General features: G+C 36.9%; 1 protein-coding gene across 14 annotated transcripts in view; it reads right to left on the bottom strand.

Annotated features, from left to right (window-relative positions):
* The window catches only part of COL25A1 (collagen type XXV alpha 1 chain), a 527,190-nt gene that overhangs the window by 52,792 nt on the left and 455,842 nt on the right, over window positions 1-18,556 (bottom strand). For 11 of the 14 annotated variants that reach the window (XM_032254797.1, XM_032254795.1, XM_032254796.1 and 8 more), the window contains 6 exons: window positions 14,265-14,333; window positions 12,813-12,857; window positions 11,211-11,255; window positions 9,890-9,967; window positions 3,162-3,185; window positions 2,513-2,557 (listed from right to left, as the gene is read on the bottom strand). In XM_032254797.1, the coding sequence (XP_032110688.1) occupies window positions 2,513-2,557; window positions 3,162-3,185; window positions 9,890-9,967; window positions 11,211-11,255; window positions 12,813-12,857; window positions 14,265-14,333 (306 nt within the window). The remainder of the gene's footprint in view (window positions 1-2,512; window positions 2,558-3,161; window positions 3,186-9,889; window positions 9,968-11,210; window positions 11,256-12,812; window positions 12,858-14,264; window positions 14,334-18,556) is intronic. The other 3 variants (XM_032254798.1, XM_032254802.1, XM_032254809.1) reach the window with 3 other exon arrangements.

The raw sequence follows: 18,556 nt of genomic DNA, 5'->3' as shown, positions 1-18,556 counted from the left end.
TCACAGACAGGTTTCCAAGGGAGCTGACCTGAGGCTGTATTTTCTAGAAAGGTCTGTTTGGTGATACGATAAACCACAATATTGAAATGGCTAGAGCTCCTTTCCCTGGTAAAAACTTTAAGAGCTGTGAGCTACAGCATGAAACTTGAGCTTTCCAGTGTTTAAGAAAGGCATGATCTTGTGGTTCTAAACAAATGAAGCAAGAAAAGGGGCTGGGGAAGGGCCCTTTCTTATTTCAGATTTCCTGCTCTTTGTGGTAGCAGCAAAGTTTATTTTGCCACAAACAAGTCTGCTGAGGTTGGATGCACCTGGCTAAGCCCTAGTTTCATTCAGGGTCTGAATACTTGTCAGCACCATGGGTCCAATAATGATGGCTTTGCTAGGCTTTTCCCTTTAAAATATGACTCACAAGTGTTTAAAAGAAAAACATAATTCATGAGTTATTCATTTATTCTTCACCCCTCAAATGGGGTTTCTAAGAGTTATTTGATGTGTAAGGAATCAAACAATTCTTGTGTGATAAACGAAGGAGAAACGCTAACTGAGTAAGTTCCCATTCATTCTGAGTTCCAAGGTTAGAAAGGGTTCTATACTAGACTCAGGCTACATTTTGCTGTCTCTTGGTAATAGCTACTTTCCGCCCCAGTTATCCCAACCTTCTCAAGGACAGATCATGGAAAACATAAAGGACTATATCAGCTAACACAAGATCTCAATTATAAGACCATTGTAGGTTGGGTGGGGTAGGGACGATAGTCTAGTGGGAAGGATGGCAAGGGTAGGAGGTGAGAATGACTCAGCCCTTCCTCCATATTGCTTGTCTAGATAGTCATCTGGGCAACTTCTTCCTGTCTTTCAGTTTCAACTCAAAGGCACCCTTAACTCTTAAGACTTAGAGGGGCCTTCTATGCACTTACTCCACCTATTAATAATTGCACCTTTACTTGCCTATCTTCCTCCTTAGACTAGAAACTCCTTATTGGAATGCCTTTCTAGTAACCTTACTAGATATTATTCCTTCCCATAGAGTAGAGGTTCAAAAATTACTTACTGAATAATTGAATTAATACATAAATAGCAATTGGATTATAAAACCAGGGGAATGTAGGTTTTAGTGATACAGATTTTTTATCTAAGAGGTCCTGTTTGCCTTTTTGGGTCAAAGAATGGATGCCTTTGGGGCTTCTCCTTGCCTTTGGACTGTAGAGAAAAGTCCTAGAAGCTTTTGAGGTTTGTGGGAAATGAGATACGTATTTAGCTTTGGGGACAATTTTGGTTCTGGAGACGTAGTCAAGTGAGGAGGTAAAGTAACGAACTTAGACCCTTGGTTGATTCTACACAAAGGAGAAGAGAAACTGCAGACTTCCTTCTAGGATATCTAGTCCAGCTTGCCAAGATATTACAGAATGGCAAGCCAGGCAGTGCTGCTCACCAAGAATAAAAATTACGTGTAGTTTTTTTGTGTGTTATATCTCTTAGGGACCAGAATGTGCTGAAGAAATATAAAGTTAAAAATCCAACACCTTATATTAATGTTATATATGAAATCTGTTTGAAATTAGAATCTATGTTCTAAATGTATAGGTAAGGAGCTCAGTAATACTGTAATTTATATTCCTTTATATAATAGAAAAATAAATTTTCTATATACCACTGTTTTTAAGTAACTCAAAAGGGTACAAAAGCTGATATGTGTGCATGTGTGTTATGATAGACTTAGCAAATAAACTGCCTTAAGAAGCATAAACAAAAGATGAATTTTGAAATCACTTGAATCTCCTGCAAGAATCCAATGACAAAAGTCATATTTCAACACATGTCGTTCAGTTCTGAAAAGCCAGGATCACTGGCCATGTGTTAATTGATCAAACATGGTTGAATGACTAAGCTTCAGTCTGGAGGGAGAAAGCCATCAACAAAGTTTAGATATAAGCAAGCAATACTAGCCTTCTTCTATTTTTAGTTGGTATGTTTCATTAGATGAGATTTAAATGGCAAAATGTCTGACAAAGTACATAATAAAGAATGCATTATTAAAAAAGACTGAAAAATTATTCCTAAACTTTTGATTTGTGAATGCTTCATACTAAAACTTCCCTTACTCTTTTTATTCCAAAAGCATTGGAAACAAGGAATTTTCTTGGTGTCAAATTAAATTTTCTCCAGTCCTCCTTTAATTAAATATTTTCTTTTCCTTTCACACACCATATGCAGTGTTTTTTACATTTATAATTTCCCTGGAACTTGTTTTTCCCTTGTTTAATATTCTTTTTCTCAATATCTTCCCCCAAATTAAATTTCTCTCTCCTTTTCCTATTTTCCTTTCTTCTTTCTAATTTTTTATCTTCCTTCAGTCCAGACCTCAATTTCTTTTCTTCACTCTCTAAAAAAATATTAAAACAATCTCAGCTTCTTCAGCATTTTGTAAGACTGATTTTCAAAGATGCATATACTTAATGTAGCATTCTCTGCACTGTATGTGATAAATGGAAACAAGTAAATAAAGAATAACCTTTGGCCCTTGTAGTCCTTGAGGTCCAGGAGGTCCAGGGGGACCCTAAATCAAGAAAAAGCACAGTTTTTAAAAGCAGTAATTACATGTATTAAAATTCATGCCTTAAGTAATGGGCACACTATATACCTCCCTTATTTCTATTGTCATCAGATATCCCCAAACATAAATTTGCAATGAGGAAAAATTTCACTGGTTATATAATTAGAAAAAAACACCTATTTATATACTAAAATATTAACACATTTTAGGTCAAAATAATATGGAAGGTGCTTTTGGATAGATTTGATAAGGCAATGTAAAATTGCTACCGTGCTCCACATTCATTGTCTTGGGATGAATTAGCCTATAAATATTAGCTTTGTTTCCATATACACTCCTTGCCCCTCCACCCCAAAGGCTGTGATTTCCCAAATTATTCAGGTAAGGCCAGAGATTTTTAAGAAAATCAGCAATCACTTTTTTCTTGACTTTTGCACTAAGCAGACAAAATGATTCAACTGGAGCAAATGTAAAAGGTTATTAATAAAAGAAAACATAAAATTAAGTATCAGATGAAAACAATGTCTACATTAGTACCATTTTGGCTGGCATGCATCAACACCAAATACAAAACCACACACCACAGAAAGCATGCAATAGGAGTTACCGTGACAGTTAAGGTGGTAATCCTCTGTTGGGAAAATGTATTGATAAAGACAGAGTTATCTATTTTGTGTGCCACAGTAAAGTAATACATTGTGAAATAATCAACTTTTTAAATATGTTTTGGCTAGTCTGATATCTTATAAGGAGCTGACAAGATACTGAGGACATATTATCCTATCTTCAATACAGTATAGTTATAGAGATGTTTAAAAAATTATATCTAGAATCCTATTTAAAAAGTTTTTGGCTGAAGAAAAAGAAATGTCAAAATTTTAATTCACCTGATTGAAAAAATAATGCAGTAAAGTTGTAGATGCTACAGGCTTGTCAGTATAATTGTGAACTGAGAAATTTTGCTATTGATGAAAGCTCTATTCTAGATAGCACTTCATTAGAGAAAACTGAAAGACACAATTATATATTTTTTTTCTTTGAATCCGCAGCTCATTTGTTGCACTAAAATTAACTTTGTATATGTGTGTGTGACATGACTAAAGATATTAGTTGACATAGAATTAATCTAATTTCTTTTTTTTTGCATTCCAATATTTTTTGTGAATTTAATAAGAAAAATGAATTTTTTTCTTTTTATTTATTTATTATACTTAAATTCTGGGATACATGTGTAGAACGGGCAGATTTGTTATACAGGTATACATGTGCCATGGTGGTTTACTCATCCATCAACCTAATATCTACATTAGGTATTTCTCCTAAAGCTATCCCTACCCTTCTCCCCTAGCCCTGACATGCCCCAGTGCATGATGTTCCCCTTTCTGTGTCTCATTGTTCAACTCTCACTTATGACTGAGATGCCATGTTTGGTTTTCTGTTCCCTGTGTTAGCTTGCTGAGAATGATGGTTTCCAGCTTCATCCATGTCCCTGCAAAGGACATGAACTCATTCTTTTTTGTGGCTGCATAGTATTCCATGGTATATATGTGTCACATTTTCTTTATTCAGTCTATCACTGATGGGCATTTGGGTTGGTTCCAAGTCTTTGCTATTGTGAATAGTGCTGTAATAAAATATGTGTGTATGTCTTTATAGTAGACTGGTACCAAAACAGTTTTAAAGACCAATGGAATAGAACAGAGGCCTCAGAAATAATACCACACCATCTAAAACCATCTGATCTTTCACAAACCTGACAAAAACAAGCAATAGGGAAAGGATTCCCTATTTAATAAATGGTGTTGGGAAAACTGGCTAGTCATATGCTGAAAACTAAAATTGGACACCTTTTTTACACCTTATACAAAAGTTAACTCAAGATGGATTAAAGACTTAAAACATAAGATCTAAAACCATAAAAACCCTAGAAGAAAACCTAGGTAATACCATTCAGGACATAGGCATGGGCAAAGACTTCATGACTAAAACATCAAAAGTAATTGCAACAAAAGTCAAAATTGGTAAATAGGATCTTTAAACTAAAGAGCTTCTGCACAGCAAAAGAAACTATCATCAGAGTCAAGGAGCAACCTACCGAATGGGAGAAAAATTTTGCAATCTATCCATCAGACAAAGGGCTAATATCCAAAATCTACAAGGGACTTAAACAAATTTACAAGAAAAAAAAACCCCATCAAAAAGTGGGTGAAAGATATGAACAAACACTTTTCAAAAGAAGAGATTTATGCAGCCAACAAACATATGAAAAAAAGTTCATCATCACTGGTCATTAGAGAAATGCAAATCAAAACCACAATGAGATACCACCTCACACCAGTTAGAATGGTGATCATTAAAAAGTCAGGAAGCAACAGATGCTGGAGAGGATGTGGAGAAATAGGAATGCTTTTACAGTGTTGGTGGGAGTGTAAATTAGTTCAACCATTGTGGAAGACAGTGTGGTGATTCCTTTGATTCCTTAAGGATCTGGAAGTAGAAATACCATTTGACCTACCAATCCCATTACTGGGTACATACTCAAATAATTAATCTAATTTCAGTAACAAAACACACTGTCTTAAAAGTCTGAATCTCTGAAACATAATTCCTAATCCCATAAATCGTATTTTTGAATTAATGTTTTCTGGTCTAGGCTCTGTGCTGAAAGTTCTATGGGGTTGATAATCACTTTATGAAATCACAGAGGGGAGAACATTTTTTTTAGGAACTCTGGACATAGAGAAATATTATTCAATTACATTCAAACTCGTGGATATCAGTTGAACACCATTCTTCTGTTTTCCACTACTCCACTCCAATCTCTGATTTGAGCTGTTTTAACTGTGTTTTTTTTTTAAATTGTTGTAAAAATCTCCGCAAACTGGGGGCAAGGTTATAAGAAAAAAATAAGGCCCCAGAATTTTACACCACCATATCTGTGGAATATAACACTATTTACTTTATTCTTCAGGGATTCACCTAGAACAAGAATTGGATTTCTAATTACGAGAAAGCTACTTTTCTTTTGTTCCTACAGTGTAGATAAGTCATTTGAACAAGGCTATTAGAAATTTACAGAGTAAAAATAATATCTTTATCATTGCCTTCCAATTACATGCTACTTTTTAACTAGAAAACAGGGTCATAAAGCCCTAAAAAGGAAAGAGAGCTTCAGATCTGAGCTTTCTGAGATTTTCCAACATGTGCCATATATGAATTCATTTTTCACCTGAACATAATGCTAGTTTTTATTTTTTTTAAATTAAGGATAACATGTTTAATAATGAGCTGCAAAATAAAAGAATATTATTAATGGTAACTGACCTAACAGATGGAGTTTAAATGATTTTGTTAAATAAGTATACTTGTAAAACTTTAAAATTGTATAGTGTTCAATCCAGCTAATAGAAAAACAAATGACAAGCTGAGCAAACTTCACAAATACATAGTCTTGACCACCATCTGGAAGCACCAGTATGCAGACACACAGAGAAGTCCTCACGATTTTGGCTCACTGTGCATTTCTTATATGTGGCAAATCCAAGTTAAAGCTATATAAACTCAGCAGGGTTCTCTCTTAAACTCAAGTAATGATTTGAAAACCAGAATTTTTGGTAGTGATGGAAAAAGACATGCCATTCTCTGGTGAGATATGATGTGAAATGGGAGGCATGAACTATAGAAACTGCAAATTGGATAATCCCAGCAGCCTGCTTTGTGATTTATTCCCTGAAATGTTTATCTCAATCTCTTTAGAATTAAAGGTTATTTTCTCTCATTTCTCATAATGATGAAAGCTTAAACTCACCCATGATTCACACTAGAGAACAGGTTTAGTTTAGATGGTAATGAGAATTTTTTTAAAGAGTCAATTAGGAAAGAGAGGTTTTGCTACTAATTTGTGGAAATTTAACCACCTTAAATAAAAATAAATAGCTTATGGCAACGTTTATGTAAATAACAGTTTTCAATAGAGGCAACGATATAATTTTATATTTCTAATATGGTATGATTATAACTGTAATATGCTTCTATTTATCTGATCATCCTAGAATATTTTTGGCAGATTGTTTTAAAAGGGGTAATAATGACATAAAACCTGCAAAACTGTAAATATCCATCACTGGTTAGAGAATTAAAAGAATAAATGTCTACCATCTCTTCTCAATCTAATGTAACTAATTTTATTAGGGATCCAATTCACTAGAGCACTATGTTAGCACCAGTAGTTCTGATGTAAAAAAATAACTATAAGCTCTTTATAAGCATGGCATTTAGTTGAATAACAACCAACCCCTTAAGAATAATAAACCTTTAGGTTGAGACATAAGCATGAACTAGTTGACTAAGATGGATATTGACTGCTTTGCAGTCATACAGAACTAAAGATGAGAAAAAAGAGATATATCTTTTCATATCAAGATATGGGTGTCATATTTTTTAAAAAGTACAGTGCTTTTAGGCATATCAGTAAAAGGTGTTCAGAAGCTCTGAAAAATAACCCTAAGAATAGTATTAGGTTTCATGGACTCACAGAAAAAAAATTATTCCAATAACATCCTCATTTTGCAGATAAGATCAATGTATCTATAATATAGATACATTAAGCAATTTCCCCAAAATGACTCAGCTAATAGAGGGCTGAGTCATTTTGGAAATGAGATTTGGAATGAGATGGAAACAGAGATTTGCATTTTAGACTAAGGGTAGCTTGCCTCATGCCAGACCCAGCTCATGCAAAGAACGCTTTGAGCACTTGATCACAGTGTTGCAGAAAATGCCAATTATATTGGAGCAGTTCTTGGATAAGAAAGCAGCTACCTCTTAAAGGTGGTAGCAGGAATTATGGGGCCACTGGAAGTAGTCCAAGGGCAATTTACAACATTGCTAATAAATTAAGTTTTTAAAAACTTCCTATATTTTAGAAGAACTTTGAAAACATAGTAGGCACACCAAAACTTTGTGTTCTCTGTCTCTGTCTCCCTTTCTTTCCTTACATAGTTATCAACTTGTGGGGAAAAGGGAACAATTTAGAAAACTAGTTCTAGAACTTGACTGTAACCCAGAAGCTACTGCTTGTATCTAATCCAATTACACAGAGGAACACTAATTTAAGCTCTTGACTAAAGATACTGTCCAAGCAACATTTCTCCAAGCAGTAAACATGCTTTTCTTTGCATTTTACCAGAAGAAAAATAATGAAAAGGCCAAAAAATAGGCTGAGCTGAAGACAGATTAAAAAAAAAATGACTTAGTACTTTACTAGTTAAAAATGATAGTTGTAGCAAAAAACCTATAGAAGTAGAGATCTGTCATAATTAGATTGTGTTAGTAAAATCATAAAGATGGAAAAATAATTCAAACAGGTACAAAGTGGCAGAGAAATATTTAAAACAACGAATCTGGCTTACAAGCAAAGAATGGCTTGTATGAATTAAGTATACTTATTCAACTAGTAACTGTTTACTTAATATTTACATACCTAGACAATATAAGCATAAAATGTTTTTCTGTCGCCAAGCTTACAGTTTGGTAAGAGCTCAGACTAAAATCAACTATGGAGTTTGATTTTAAATGATAAACCACTGGACCTTCTCTACTAATGTTTAAAAAGATTAAGAGGAAGAACTCACCTGGGCAGCAGTAGTGAATTGTTGTGTAGAATTTATACGGGAAAGAAAGGAAAGAAGAAGGGGATGAACCCAGGCAAAAAGGAGGAGATTTGTATGGATATGATAAAAATGATTATGCCAGGAGAAACTGTGCTGTGGAGAAATGAAGAGTCCTACACAGGAAGGGCATGACTAGAGAGGCTTAAGTTGGAGAAGCTTGGGGTTGATAGAGTAAGCAACAGGGGGTCATTACGGTTTCTGAGCAAATCAGAGCTACCGAAGCCATGATCGTTTATAAAAATTAATCTTGGAGTGATACACAAGATGAATGAGAAGGACAAGGAGGCACTAGGGAAGGAGTCATTGGTCAGGGAGCTGTTGCTGTACTAGGCAGGAAGTAAACAGGATGTGGACTCAGTTGGGAATGGAAGGAACAGGCAATCTCAAGAGATACTTTGACAAAGAAAATAGCAGCCCCTTGGTGAGAGAGAATAAGTGAAGGACTAAGAATAGTTTAAAAATGGCCCTAAAGTTTCTATCCCCCAAAATTCAGATTCATATTATAACCAACAGAAACCAGTTACTTAAAAAAGGGACTCATTTGGTAGGTAGGAAAGGTATCCAGTATAATTGTATGAATTGATGGAAGTTGATAAGGCATTGACACATCCATAACGGGAATATTCTTGGACAGCTGGGGGAGTACACAGATTATATCTGGAGATGAAAGATTTGAGAGCCACAGTGTGGAAGGACACAGAGGGAGTGACTGTACCAAGAAAAGATCAGAGACTTGAGGATACCAAAACCTAGGGAATGGACAGAGAAATTAGAAACACAAAAATAAAGGCGATATGCCAAAGAAAAAAAAAAAAAAAAAAAAAAAAAAAAAGAAATAAAAATAGAAGGTCAGGGAGACCCAAAAAAAGTTTCAAAAGGAAAGTGGTTTGATATAAATATCACAAAAAAGTCAAGGGCGATGGGTCTAGTGGAGTTGACATATAGGTTATCATTGACCTCTGTAAAAGAAGTTGCAACAGAATGATGACAGAGGCTAGAATGCAGGAGTCTACACATGAAAAGAATTAATAGGAAGCAAAGGTGATAGAGACAAGCCAGACAGTCTATTGCTTACTTAATGAGAAGAAAATAATTATATGGTAACAATAATAAGAAATACAGAGGGCTTACTATATGCCATGCACTGCTCTAAGAGTATAGTATATATTGTGCCATTTGCTCTTCTCTCAACAACCCAATGAGGCAGATACTACTTCCACTCTCATTCTGTAGATGGGAAAACTGAGGCACAGAGAAGTGAAATCGCTTGTCCTACGTCACACATTTAGTAAGCAAGAGAGCTGAGATTTGAATGCAGTCAGCTCCAGCCCCAGAGGCACAGAGCTCTTGATTGCCTTGCCAAGCTCTCTCTGCAAGCAAGGAGGCAAAAATTGGGCACACACACACAAGGTTTATCCCTCATAAGGCTTAACTATATTTGAAGGTGGAAGGGAAAGGAAAAAAGGGATTAAAAATGCTATAAAATTCAGAAGATAAGCTGGGCCAGAGAGAAGGAGATGGGTTCTGGAGAACAGAAAGAAGGGGTGCCTTGAGCAGAGGAGTCCTCTGAGGTTAGAGGGTGTGGAAACTCATTTCCACACGTTACAAGGATGTTCTTCAGCATCCTTCTCAGTGTGTGTCAGGGCAGGGAGCAGCCACTTGCCTGTAAGGCTTCATGGAGGTTGCCGTTGTAGTCTATGATCTCAGTGGCTCCTTGATCTCCTTTTTGACCAGGTGGACCCTGTGACAAAAACCGACCAAGGGAACATCATGGGTGTTAGCTTGGCACATAAGGTGGACTGTAGCAGAAACAGAAATACCAACTCACAGCTCTCTCTGACCATCATTTCCCCACTGAGGCCCAACTGTACTTTATAATATATGAATAATTATGCTCAAAATTTATCCTTATTTCAAAGGAGGCAAACCACTTCTTACATCCTGTCTGTGGTAGGGTCAAGATAAGAAATCTGATTTTAAAAATACATACAATTTAATTTTTAAAACTATTTTCTGAAAATTACAATATAGGATAATCTGATGTGACCTGTAAAATTTTATTGGCTTTATTCATATTTATTAAAGCATCCTCTAACCTTTTGTTCCTCATCTATACCTTATACAGTGCTTCCTCTTTTTTTTTTTTTTTTTGAGGCAGAGTCTCACTCTGTCACCCGGGCTAGAGTACAGTGGCACAATCTCGACTCACTGCAACCTCCGCCTCCTGGGTTCAAGCAATTCTCCTGCCTCGGCCTCCCAGGTAGCTGGGATTACAGGCATGCACCACCACGCCCAGCTCATTTTTATATCTTTAGTAGAGATGGGGTTTCACCATGTTGGCCAGACTGGTCTTGAACTCCTGACCTCAGGTGATCCCTCACCTCAGCCTTCCAAAGTGCTAGGATTACAGGTCTGAGCCACTGTGCCCGGCCCTCATTCTTTAAAAAGATAGAACATTGTTCTGCAGAAAAATGCTTGGCTTTCCCATCAGGAATGAATGCCACAAAATTTAAACCAAATAGAGATCAAACAATAGAATACATGTATATTTTTAAGACTGCTACCCTACTTATTAGATCTGCTACTTAATTTCCATTAGTCATGTCCTAATTCCCTGACTTTTTTTTTTTTAAAGACTGTGAATATAAGGGTTATTGCTTTCTTTATAATTGAGTTAATTGAAAAGTGGAAAATTCCAGTAGCTAGATGGGTATGGGCTCGTTTAACAGCGGGAAAGGAGATAGGGAGAGTTCTTAAGACCTATTCAAATAAGCTTATTTTATATATTGGAATCCCTACACTCACTGATCCTAGTGAGGAAAATAAAGGAGGTAGGGGTGTTTCAGGAATAATTACAGTAGTCTGCTTCTAATACTATTATTGAATATTATTAATACAGATGTCATAAGAATAGCCATGCAGACACAAATTCAAATCTGGGCTTGTAGGGAGCAAAAGTTTAGATGGATGAGAGGAACACTCACCCTTGGTCCCTGAGCTCCAGTGTCCCCTTTGTCTCCACGATCCCCCTTTTCCCGTTGGAAAGAGAAAAAACTTAATTAGAAGTGGGGAAGTCTAGAAGTGGGGAAGTCTAGAAATCTCTCATCTAAGAATGTATTTACACCATACAGCAGCACCTTTAATATGAACTTCTGAAGTGAAAAACAATAGCAGCCACCACCAAAATGGCAAATGCTTTTTAAAGATGCAGGTTGAAAATAATTAAAATTCCTTTTTAAAAAAAGACTCCCTTTTCAGGCAATACAGTATCTTGAAATAACAATATATATGGTAACGGTCCCACGAGGTAGGATCTGCAAAAGCAAAACAATGGTTTCTACGGAACCCAAAGTAAGCTTTTACCTTGCAGATTGAGCCACATTCTTTCTTTAACATCAAGAGACTTAGGGCAAAGGGAAAAAGAGCCAACAATTGTGTTGTCTGTCCTCTGAGAAGAAAAGTATAGATAATTGGGACAGGAAAGGAGTAGACAGGTCATTCTAGGGAGAATTAGGAAAGGAAGGTCACAGGCTAGGCCTCCCTCTGATGCTGGGGATCTAGGGAAAAGTTCATCTGTTGGTATAGGCATTTTAACACTCAGACTGTGCTGAAGTGGACAGCAGCCAGCTGGAACAGGTTGGCAGGGCTGAAGGTCAAGGGCAGGGCAAACCCAGCTCTCTCTCTTTTTTCCAGTGCAATATGAAATTTATCTGAAGTTTCATTGATGGTGGCATTACCTCAACTGTAGAGACGGCAGGAATAGTCTAAGCCCACAAAATTCTTAGAAATGTAAACTGAAACTTTGGAGAAGAGATTTGAACCTGTATAGATTTAAAGGTTCTTTAAAACCACCTTAAGTTTATGGGTCCTTTTTCTGTATAAACTTCAAAGCATTTTTATACATCTTTCTACAGATTCCTATAAACCAGGTAAGGATGAATGAAGATAAGCAGGAAAATGGATTATAATTTTTCCCATCTGCGTTATGCTAATAACATTGATCATAATAAATTTGCCATGAATGAAGTATTAATAATCTTTGCTCTCTGTATTCTTCATCTTGCACACATTTTTTCCATAATAGTAGCTAATGGCATTTTAAATAACATGATTCTGCTGACAGTATATATGTTATTGCAGATAGAATAAGGAGTATGATATAGAAGAGAATTTCAATTGGCAGTAAAATTTTAATGCAACAAAGGGAGTTAACTAAAAAGCAGAGTATAATCTGAGCATTTATCACAAAGATAGCTGGGAAATAAAAAATAAGATTATATAATACATAATTTAAGGAAAGTTCTTATTTTTTTTCTAAGAAGCTATTTCTATGAAATAGGAAATGCAACTTCTCTTAAAGAATCTTCTGAAGCAGAAGACTATGCAAAAACAAGCCAGATGAAAGAAACCCATTGTTTTGAAATATCATCATAGAGATACTGCAATCCCTTTTGCAATAATTATTGCAATCCCACTGTATGAAAGAGTTTAATTAAAAACATGAAAAACACGCCTCTGTGGCAAATGCAAAAAGCATGGATGTTGAAGGCCTCATGTTATATTTAAATGGTTATCTGGTTACTGACCTTTGACCCCTTTGGGCCTCTAGTTCCTGATTCACCTTGTTTCCCCTATTACAGGAGAATAAGAGGGTGAAAAAGATAAAATGATAGAGGAGATAAGAACAGAAAAAAAGAAATTAGCAGTGACTCAGAATAACGAAGAAAAATGGAAACACTTTATTTTAACTGCCTCAATATATGTCTCTACAGAATGTCGTTTATTATAATACTAAACATAAATATCATCGCTATCTCATCGGTTCATTCCATGATTATTCTGAAGGCTGCCCTCCCATCAGTGGATGAGAAGAGCTCTGTGAATAATTCTCAATAGTCTCAACAGTGTTTGCCTGCATCAATTTCCTTTTCACCAGAGAGTAAATCTTTTCCTGTGTCTCCAGGATGGGCTATTAAAATAAAGTGTGACCACGTTAGTTTTCAGGAAGTTTAAATGAATAATGTTGAGCAGTCAAATAAATCCTTAGCTCTAATATTTTCAAGGTGTTACACTCCATCAAGTCACCATAGAAACTAATACAGCACTTATCGACAGAGATTTTTTCCTAAGTTTTAATACACATTGAGTGATAATGTGTTAATATAACAGCACTTCTACATTTGGATAGGCTATCAATTTGCTCACTGAACAGAGTAAACAGAGTAAGATGAATTGTAAAATCTCTTTTGAAAAGAATCAATTGGTGTGCATTTCAACAAACTATTTGTGATTGAGCTGTTTATATTTGAATATAAAATTTTTTATTAACTTTATATATCATGGCATTAACAATACTCATAATTACTGATGAATGTAAATGGCCATTATTTATTAAGTACCCTTCTATAAATTCGGATTTTAGCATCTAAGAGGAGCTAGTAATTTGCTTAGGTCACATAGCTACAAAGTGGCTAAGCTAGGATTGGACTCAGGTTCAACTTGCTCTCTATGGTTTCCCTTTGCTTGGAAGACAATCCCAAGACTACCATGGCTTACAGGGAAGTGGATGGTCAAGCCTGTTTATCCCTGTGACTTCATTACTAACCTCTGGCCCTCACTCAATTTTCCAACCATACTGGCTTCCATGTTGTTACTCTAATGTGCCAGTCTCTTTTTTTTTTTTTTGAGACAGAGTTTCACTCTTGTTGCCCAGGCTGAAGTACAATGGCATGATCTTGGCTCACTGCAACCTCTGCCTCCCAGGTTCAAGCAATTCTCCTGCCTTAGCCTCCCAAGTAGCTAGGATTACAGGCATGTGCCACCATGCCCGGCTAATTTTGCGTTTTTAGTAGAAATGTGGTTTCTCCATGTTGGTCAGGCTGGTCTCAAACTCCTGATCTCAGGTGATCCACCTGCCTTGGCTTCCCAAAGTGCTGGGATTACAGGTGTGAGCCAATGTGCCTTGTTGTTTTAGTTTTTTGTGTTCTAAATCAAATCAAACCAGAGAATGGTTATTTTCCAGTGTAAGAATAACTGACCTTTGGTCCGGGGACTCCAGGTTCCCCTCGCTCACCTCTTCCAGGAGGCCCTGCTTCTCCCCGTTCACCCTGTCACAAATTACAAAACACATCAATGGCCATTCCCCCCACATAGGCTGGTCCCTGTAGATTAACAAGTGAGTTGAGTGAAACAAGAAAACAGAATGTTTTCACTGATTTACCCTGTACCAAGCACTGTATTAACCTCTTACATGAATTATCATCTCATTTTATAATAAAAACAATTCATGATGGGGCTAATTTTAGGTGTCAAGTTGACTGGATTAAGGGACATGTAGAAAGATAATAAATCATTGCTTCTGGGTGTGTCTGTGAAAGTGTTAGTGGAGAACACTGGCAGTTGAGTCTGTTGACTGGGTGAGGAAGATCTACTTTCGATGTGAGGGGGTGCCATCAAATCTGCCAGGGGCCCAGATAGAACAGGAAAGGCAAACTCTTTGGGGCTGAGACCCTTCCTCTCCTGTCCTTGGACATCAGAACACCAGGTTCTCTGGCCTTTGGATTTTGGGACTTGCACCAGTGGCCCCCAGGCTTTCACGCCTTCAGCCTCAGACTGAAAGTTACACTATCTGCCTCCCTGGACATGAGGTCTTCAGACTTGGACTGAGCCGTACTACCGTCAACTCAGGGTCTCCCCCAGCTTGCAGATAGCCGGTTGTGGGACTTCTCAGCCTCCATAATTGCGTAAGCCAATTCCCCTAATAAATTCCCTCTCATCTAGCTATTTCCTTATATAAATATCCTATTGGTTCTGTCTCTCTGGAGAACCTTGACTAATATGCAATTATTCAATGTTTGTATTATCATCCCCATTTTATGGATAAGGAAATGGTTGGGTAAATGCCTGTCAAATAGCTATGTTGGCAAATAGAAAGACCTTTAAAGGGAATTGATAAGGACCATTATTATACCTCAAGATAGGAAGGGATATCCATTTTCATTCTGCAGTCACTTTTTAAGCACTACTGGCAAGAAGCACGGCAAAGGGGTTAAGTTCCTGGCTCTGTAATCCAGCATCTTAGGTTTACTCCTGGCTCTGCCATTGACCAATTCTGTGTTCTAAGGTAAGTTAGTTAGGTTCTATACACCTCAGTTTCCTCTGTAAAATGGCTAAAGTTATAGATAGTACTCATCTCATAACTTAGAATGTAAAAGTGTTCAGAATGGTGCTAGCCACACAGGTTTTACAGTTTTTTAATATGGTCATCTCTCCGTGAAGTATAAATACGACTACTGTCCTCAAGGAGCTAGTGATCTACTTAGGCAGACAGGAACCCCAAAACCAAAACGGTTAAGGATTAAGGAGTAATGTAAAGCCATACGTGACAAAAGGGGAATCCCCACTGGTTTCTATTGTTGTGGGTTGGATCCCTGGAGGTGAGACTTGAGTCGTGTCCTGAAGGATGAGTAGGGTTTATTTCATAATTATTGCTGTTGATGACTGTAGCATGGATGAGTGCAGGAATGGCACAAAACATGTTATATGCATTATCCTATTTAATCCTCAGGACAAATGAGAAAAGTCTTCTTATCCATATTCTACAGATGAGGAAGCCAAAGTTTGCAGAGGTTAAGTAAATTGCTCAAAGTCACAAAGCTTTTAAAGTGGGTAAAACTGATTGTACTTGATCTTCAACTTTTGCATAAATGTTTTTAAATGTAAATCTTTTGCACATCTTTGATCATTCTCTCAGGATAAATTCCTAGTTGGAAAATTGCTAGGTCAAAAAGTATGAATATTTTTTAAAACTTGCTAAATTGCCCTCCAGGAAGATGGTACCTTTTTATACTCCCTAAACACAGAGTAAAGAGTGTCTGGCTTCTTGCATAAGGGGTAGAATTTCAATAGTCAAACATTTAGAATTCAGACTGTTGATGGCATATTTATGGATGAAAGAGGTGCTCTCCTCACTGAAGGAACCACTTCATTTTGGAAAGGATAAGAAAATAGAATTGGATCTGTGGTGAGTCATGTAGGGCTTTACATTTCAAGATCCTTATCTGTATCATGCCCACTTGAGGAAGGCTTTGTGGTTTTGTAGGGGAGGTGGGATAGGTTAGCCAAGGGCTAAGAAAGGCAGGAGGCAAGAGTTAAGACTCGGTAGGTTTCTCAACAGCAACTTAAGAGGTTGTAAAAATAGAGAGGCTGGGAGAAAGACAAGGGACCTCTCTAGATACAGAAGACAGACACAATGGGCCAGAAACAGAAGGGCTTTCTGCTTTTTTTCATCTCCCACCCTATCACCCTGTTGAGTGAGACTAAGAAGCTTCTGTTGGTATATGAAAGTTATTAAAAAACTGTAAATTATTTGGCATTTCTTTTAATAATTTAAGAATTACAGAATAATTATAAAGCAGTCCACTATGAAAAATAAAAACCCTTAAAAATCATTTATCTGTAGTTTGCACAGGAGCGACGTCTATACGTCTTTACTTTTAACATTTATATATTTTTAGAGAGGGGATCTTGCCATGTTGCCCAGGATGGAGTACAGTGGCTATTCACAGGCAGTATCATAGCACACTGTAGCCTCAAACTCCTGGGCTCAAGTAGTCTTCCAGCCTCAGCCTCCTGAGTAGGAAGGGGGACAGGTGTGCACACCACACTCAGCTAGAATCACTTTTTGTTACAATGTCCCTAATTAGTTCCCTGTCATCCTCTGAAATTAAATTATTTATTTGTTTACTTCTTTCCCTCCTTCCATCTCTTCCTCATTCACACTGGAATGAAAGCTTCAGGAAAATAGACACTGTTGCTGTTGCATTTACTTCCCATGCTCATATACAGAAAAATATTTGGTAAAAACATTGGCAAATTAATGAATAAACAGTATTAGTGAAAGTATTCTAAAATATCTGACTATAGCCTCATTTCTTTTCTTCTTTCTTCTTCTTCTTCTTTTTTTTTATTGTGAGGTAGGGTCTTTATTTTTTTAATTTATTTTACTTTTGGTGCATATTATATCTGGCGAGATAGGGTCTTACTCTGTCACTCAGACTGGAGTGCAGTGGTGTGAGCTCTGTTCACTGCAACCTTTGCCTCCCAAGCTCAGGTGATCCTTCCACCTCAGCCTCCTAAGTAGCTGGGACTACAGACATGTGCCACCATGTCCAGCTAATGTTTGTATTTTTAGTAGAGATGGAGTATTGCCATGTTGCCAGGGCTGGTCTCAAACTTCTGGGCTCAAGCAATCCGCCTGCCTCAGCCTCCCAAAGGGCTGGACAGGCATGAATCACCATGCCCAGCATCCCCATTTCCTTAGACTGATACAGGTCCCCCTCAGGTACTAATGTAGGTAGAAAAGATGCAGCATTTTTTAATGCCATTACATATCTTTATTCATTATGAGTTTCTCTTCACTGTGTTGGGAATAAGAAACATAGTCCCATGAGTTGTTACTTTATAAATCTGAATTTAGTGGTACAAATCCAGACTGCCTACACTAGTGGAAGAGTGGTGTTGAACTGAAAGAGACTTTTAAAATAATCATGACTTTCCCATTATGATACTGAACCAACCGTGACATTTATACTTAACATATGTAGATTCAACACAAATTAGATGTTCAAATAATATTGGTGTGTGTATATGTGTGCACGTGCATGCTGCTGTTTTAACGCCTGAGTTAAGATAGGTAATTCAGCTGACAACCTCAAAATAATGTTAGTAAAATGAATTTCCTATCCATATCCCTTCTGTGGAAATACAAAATAGGTACAGTATACTCTTTACTTTTATTTGGGGTTCAGGGTAGTATCTGTTATAAGAGTCTCTGGTCTATAAAATCATGCTAGGTTCTTCATAACAGTAATTAATGTTGATTTTATGGCTCTACATCTGGATCTTTTTCTGAAACTGCAGAATAGTTTAAAATCAGGTAACTAAAGAAAAGATATTTAGGAATGAACTCTATTCTCTCTTGCTTGTGTTTTTTCTATTTTCTCTTGTACAGCAAACAAAATGCCACGTTTTCGATCCAGTTCACTCCTGGCTCTCTCCTTCCCTGACCAGGTCTCCCTTTCTTTGTGTATCATGCCCAACTGCGAGGCTGCCTTTTTGCCTCCTCTGGCTCTGAGGCTACAAACCTGAATAAATACAACAGCTCTCATATTAATAGGGAATGCTCATTATTTTCTTGCTCTCACTCTTTTTATTCCAGAAAGACATTTCTTGTGTGAATCTGTGCAGGCTAAAATAGGCATTCCTCATATTTTGTTAATAAGCCTGAAGGCTCACTATGTGAAGAAATTTCTTAAGAAAAACAATTTTG

The sequence above is a fragment of the Sapajus apella genome, unplaced genomic scaffold (genome assembly GCF_009761245.1).
Source record: "Sapajus apella isolate SASKATOON/1434 unplaced genomic scaffold, GSC_monkey_1.0 scaffold87, whole genome shotgun sequence".
Lineage (NCBI taxonomy): Eukaryota > Metazoa > Chordata > Mammalia > Primates > Cebidae > Sapajus > Sapajus apella.
This window is presented reverse-complemented; position numbering and strand designations above follow the sequence as displayed.